Source organism: Poecilia reticulata, unplaced genomic scaffold (genome assembly GCF_000633615.1).
Source record: "Poecilia reticulata strain Guanapo unplaced genomic scaffold, Guppy_female_1.0+MT scaffold_233, whole genome shotgun sequence".
Taxonomy (NCBI): Eukaryota; Metazoa; Chordata; class Actinopteri; order Cyprinodontiformes; family Poeciliidae; genus Poecilia; species Poecilia reticulata.
Window position 1 is genome coordinate 135,547 of NW_007615027.1, and position 5,419 is coordinate 140,965.

The following is a 5,419-nucleotide window of genomic DNA, read 5'->3' on the forward strand; positions in this document are numbered from 1 at the left end:
CGGCGGCGGCCCTGCGGCAGGACGGCGGCGGCCCTGCGGCAGGACTGGAGTTTGACACCTGTGGAGCGGAGAGCAGAGGCCTGACCCGGTCAGCAGCCTCTGAAAACAGTGTTGCAGTCTGAGAGGCGACATGGATCCGTTTGTATCAACATTCTGACCTCATGTCTCAACGCCACATGTCCACATCACAGAATGAATCGAGCCCAGCATGAATGTTATTACAACATTTTTATTATTGTATTGTTACACAAAGTTCTGGATAATATGAACCTTAGACTGAGAATCCATTCGACCCACATTAGCAAATGTAGCTGAAAAATGGATGTCATAGCAACTTCTTTGTCATCTTAATTACACATTTTCAGTTCTGGTTCTGACCCAAACATTCAACAGCAGAATGAGTCAGGCAGCTGCTCAGGGCCCCCGCACCACCAGGGGGCCCCCAAGAGCACCAAGCTAGCACCAAGCTAGCATGATAAAAATATTTAAAATAACATCGAATGATACAAACTAATGGTTACAACACATGGAAAAATAATTTCCATTATTTTCATAGTTGTTACATGAATAACGGTTAATCTCTGAAACTGATATCAAACTTCTTAACCTGTTTACTGTAAACTTGGTGTTTATTATTATTATTATTATTATTATCAAATAGTTAAATAAGATGTCATAGCTCTCTGCATTTCTACATCCAAATAATTTTTTTTAGTTTGCTGCTCCTGTAAGGTTAAAATCAACAGTCATCATATTCTAAGCTAATTACAAACAATGCTAATGCTAGCAGCTATGCTACACACACAGAGTAGCTTAAGAATGACGAAGCATCTGATGTTGACATGTTGGTATGGGGCCCCAGGGCCCCAAAGAGGCTTGTGCCGGCCCTGTTCAACGGAGACGGCTAACAGGAGACGTTTTCTCCAGAGCGTCTCGACAGAAAGGAGAGTTTTACAGAATCGATATGTCGAATAACCAGCACTCGCTCTCTGGAGTCCCACAGGGCTCCACGCTTGGATCGCTGTTATTCAGCTTTGATATTAATGGACTCCGTCTGAGTGGAGACATCCACCGATATGCATGATACTGTCATCTATACATGGATTAAAAATCACATTGGTGAAAAAATTTACATATTTGCATTTTGTTAGATTCAAATTTATCATTTAAATCTCATAGTAAGAAGATAAAAATACTGATGATTTCATGCAGAAATAATTTTTCTAAAGCCGACATCTAGTGAGACGGTGGGCAAACAGTTCTTAGCAGCGCTTACACGAGTTGATTAACAGCACCAAGACCCTCCTCCTGGCTCTGATTGGCTGTTTCTGACAGAGAGCTGAATTACTTTCCACAGATTTTTTGTAAAACACATTTTTAAAAACATTACATTCTGCAGCTCTGAGCTTGTTTGGTTCCCCAGTTGAAGGTCGAATGTTTGTAGATCTTCAGTTCAGCTGCTGCAAATAACCTGAATATTAAAAAAAACTTTATTTTCACTAAATGGAAGCAGCAGCTTCACCCAGGATGCAGAGGAGGAGGAGGAAGAGCAGGGGGCGGAGTCAGTCCCTGGGGATAAAACTCTCCACAGAGAATCAGACGCTCAGAGTCAACCGAGCCGGCAGAGCAGAGACAACCAACCAGAACGGACCAGAACCGACGGGTCACAACTCCTCCTCCTGCAGCGCCTCGGTGAGTTTCTGCTCAGACATTCAGAGGAAAGTTCAGATGGAGCCAGAGGGAGACTGACTGCAGATTAACTACAGATTAACCACAGATTAACTACAGGTTAACCACAGATTAACTACAGATTAACTACAGATTAACCACAAATTAACTACAGGTTATCAGGAGTAACAGAGTAACGGGCTGCAGCCATGGGGAGGAGGAGGTGAGTGTTTCCCAGAAGCGGCTCTGGTTCTTCTGGATCCAGCTGTTTCAGGTCCGATTCCATGTTTTCAGCCTGACTCGGATGTTCTGGGCCGACTCCAAACCAGAACCTTGATGGTCTGGTGGGTTTAGTTTGGCTTTGGATCAGGTCAAAGGTCAGAGCTCAGCATCAGTGTTTGGCTGAATGGAGACAGACAGATGGACGTGTCTGCAGAGGTAAGGACTGCGCCTGCGTCATGTGTCTGCAGCAGCTGTGAGCTGATTGGCTGTTCAGTAAACCGCTGTGATTAAACATCTGCTGCTGGGTTAACTGTGCCCAGGGTTTGGTCTGCAGGCCCTGTTTGGCTGAAAAGGTTGAAGTTCATTGGATGAAATGTGCGTGTGTGTGCTGAACCCTGAGCTGTGACTCACAGGCATCTTGTTTTCCTCATCTGTTTATTTCTGACTGATCATTGATGGAGACGTGACAGAACCGCTGGGTCCGGTCAGCGGCTCCGGCCCGCCTGGCGGTCCCGCTGCGTGAACAGAAAGCTGAAAACATCTCTGTGTGGAGCCATTTCAACAAGAGCTCAGCATGAACTGCAGTAACCCCAGTTTGTTTCACAACAGCCTGAAACCCCCGACTGTCCCCAACCCACTTCCTGTCTCCATCTGAGGACAGACAGGACAAAGGGACAGGACAACGACCCCCGTCCCGCTTCTGCGCCTCCATCTGCACAATAAACACTTCTGTCGAGGTCCGACATGAAAACCGTCTGATGAACAGAACCAGCAGATTGCAGCTTCTAACATGTTTCTACAGCTTTGATGAAGCTGCAAAAGGAAAAAGGAGAAAATTTACACCCCAAAAAATCCCTCATTGAGGTTAACCTCAGAAATATTCTAGAAACATTTCTGAGCTCCAAAAGTCACACATTTACTGGAAAAAACAACATTTTGAGATTGACATAAAAAAATTCAGAAAAAAATGGAAATTTCGAGATTAATTTTATAGGAACAAGAAAATTTCTTGTTTCTAGAAAATTTCAGTAATATCCAAGTTTTTTCTAGAAAATTTCTGAGATTAATCTGCATTTTTTTGGTGGAAATGTACTCCTCTTCAGAACCAGAACCAGAACCGGGCCTATCTTGTCTGTTGTCCTTGCAGCTCCAGGTCAGGATGACTTCCCTTCTCCTGCCGCTCCTCTTCCTGTCGCCGGTCGTCTCCATCATGGCGGCTCCAGAACCAGCCGGCTGTAAGATCCGGATCACTGATAAAGGCCTGGAGCTGTGTGAGTAACCGGGCCTGCAGAACAGAACCGGCTCAGAGCTGATGGTTTCTTTAAGGTCCATGTTTGAACTGCCTTGTTGATAAATTATCCCAATAATTATTGCAAAAAATGATAATATTTCCCAGTAAAATAAAGACCAACAGACTTTAATTCCACTGGAACTGGAAGATATTTTAAATATCCAAAATAAAAATCAACAACTAAAACCAGAAAAAATGAAGTCTCAGTAAACAAAATGTCTTTAAAAAATATATTAATAAAAATGGAAATTATTGCACTCATTTTAATTTATCTTGTGATTAATTGACTCACTGATTGATTAAATGTGAGATCAGTGAAGATGGATGAATATGAATTTATTTCAACTAAAACATACACTGCAAAAACACAAAACTGTAGTTTCTGGTGCAAATATCTGAGTTCACTTAAAATCAAACAAAACTAATTCATAAGTAATTATAAGTATATGTAAGATATAGAAGTTTGTTTTAAATCAGTGTTGAGGAAAATAAATATCCTTAGTGTTTAATACAGTTAAATCTTACGACATGTGAAAATAGTGGATTAAAGCAAGAATCGTTTGGATGAAACCTTAGAGAGCTTTAAGTTAAAGGATGTCGTTTATCAGGGAGGAACCCTGACCCAACCTTAACCCTAACCCAACCTTAACCCTAACCTAACCCAACCTTAACCTTAACCCTAACCTAACGTGACACCAAGACCTAGGCAATTTTATATTCTCCCAAAGGTCCATAAAGACCCTCAAAAATGGACGATTCCATTTGAATTGCCCCCAGGGAGGCCAATAGTATCGGACTGTTCAAGTGAAACGTATCAAACTGCAGAATTCATCGATCACTATTTGAACCCATTATCTAWAAAACATCCTTCTTACATTAAAGACACTTACCATTTCATTAATTTGATAAAAAATCTAAAAATTCCACTAAATTCACTATTCTTCACTATGGACATTGAAAGTCTTTATACAAACATTGACATTGAATCGGGAATAAAATGTGTTGAGGATATTTTTAAAGAATATCCAGATCCTATAAGACCGGATAAAGCCATTTTAGAACTATTAGAAATAAATCTTAAAAGAAATTATTTTGAATTTAATGGGGAATATTTCCTACAAATAAAAGGGACGGCAATGGGGAAGAAATTTGCCCCGGCATATGCCAATATATTTATGGCCAATTGGGAAAATAAAGCTTTAAAAAATGCAACAAGAAACCTCTACATTGCTTGCGATACTTGGATGATGTATGGGAAATATGGACATTTGGTATTGCAGAATTTGAAGAATCTGTAGATATTTTAAATAAACATGACCCCTCAATTAAATTAAAATATGTTATTAATGACCAATCAATTGATTTTTTTAGACCAATATACAAAGGAAAAAACTTCATGACATCTCATAAACTGGATGTGAAAGTATATTTTAAAACAACGGATACCCATGCACTGCTGTATAAAACGAGTTTCCATTTAATAAAATCACAATTAGTCAGATTTGACAGAATATGCACAAAAAAAGAGGATTTCATGAATGCGGTTCAAACACTTTTTAGGTCATTAAGAAACAGGGGTTATTCGAGAATGTTTTTAAGAAAATGTTTAAAAACATTTAAGGAAGTAGGAAAAAGAAGAGAGGAAAGAATCATTCCCATAATAACAGATTATTCAACAAATCATAAAAAATGAACTTCTTCCTAAAAAACAACTACAAAGAACTTATTGAAAAACATGAACTATTAAAAAAGGTCAAAGTCATATCAGCTTACAGAAGGAATAAAAATTTTAAGGACATTTTGGTGAAAGCAAAACTTCAACCAATACAAGAAAATACACCAAAACTACTACAAAATATCTTTAAGAATTTAAATTATGTAAAAAACAACACTAATGGYACAATATTTAAAATAAGCCAGAAATTTCATCCACGATCTAAAAATTGCATTTACATTATCATTTGTTCTAAATGTGGCAAACAGTACATTGGGGAAACTAAAAATACATTGGCAACAAGAATATGGCAACATAAGTAYAACATTAAAAATAAAAAAGAAACGACTTCCGGGTCAGCGCTGCAACAAGATGGCCACGTAGAAACAGGCTCCTCCATGTCGGTAATTAAAACTTCCCCCTTGCTTGACTCAGATTAATTATCAAAACTTCTATCTAAACCACTTAAAGGGGGAAGATGCCGAAAATTAACAAGACCGAAAAGAAAACGTCTAAAACACAAG

At 39.2% G+C, this 5,419-nt stretch overlaps 1 protein-coding gene across 2 annotated transcripts in view; it reads left to right on the forward strand.

Annotated features, from left to right (window-relative positions):
* The first annotated feature begins 700 nt into the window (after positions 1–700).
* pltp (phospholipid transfer protein) overlaps positions 701–5,419 on the forward strand; it is a 19,318-nt gene continuing 14,599 nt past the window's right edge. The window contains exons 1-2 of one of the 2 annotated variants that reach the window (XM_008402485.2): positions 701–1,692; positions 3,038–3,161. In XM_008402485.2, the coding sequence (XP_008400707.1) occupies positions 1,504–1,692; positions 3,038–3,161 (313 nt within the window). In that variant the 5' untranslated portion in view covers positions 701–1,503. Of the gene's footprint in view, positions 1,693–1,720; positions 1,892–3,037; positions 3,162–5,419 lie in introns of those variants that run through there. The other variant, XM_008402486.2, reaches the window with a different exon arrangement.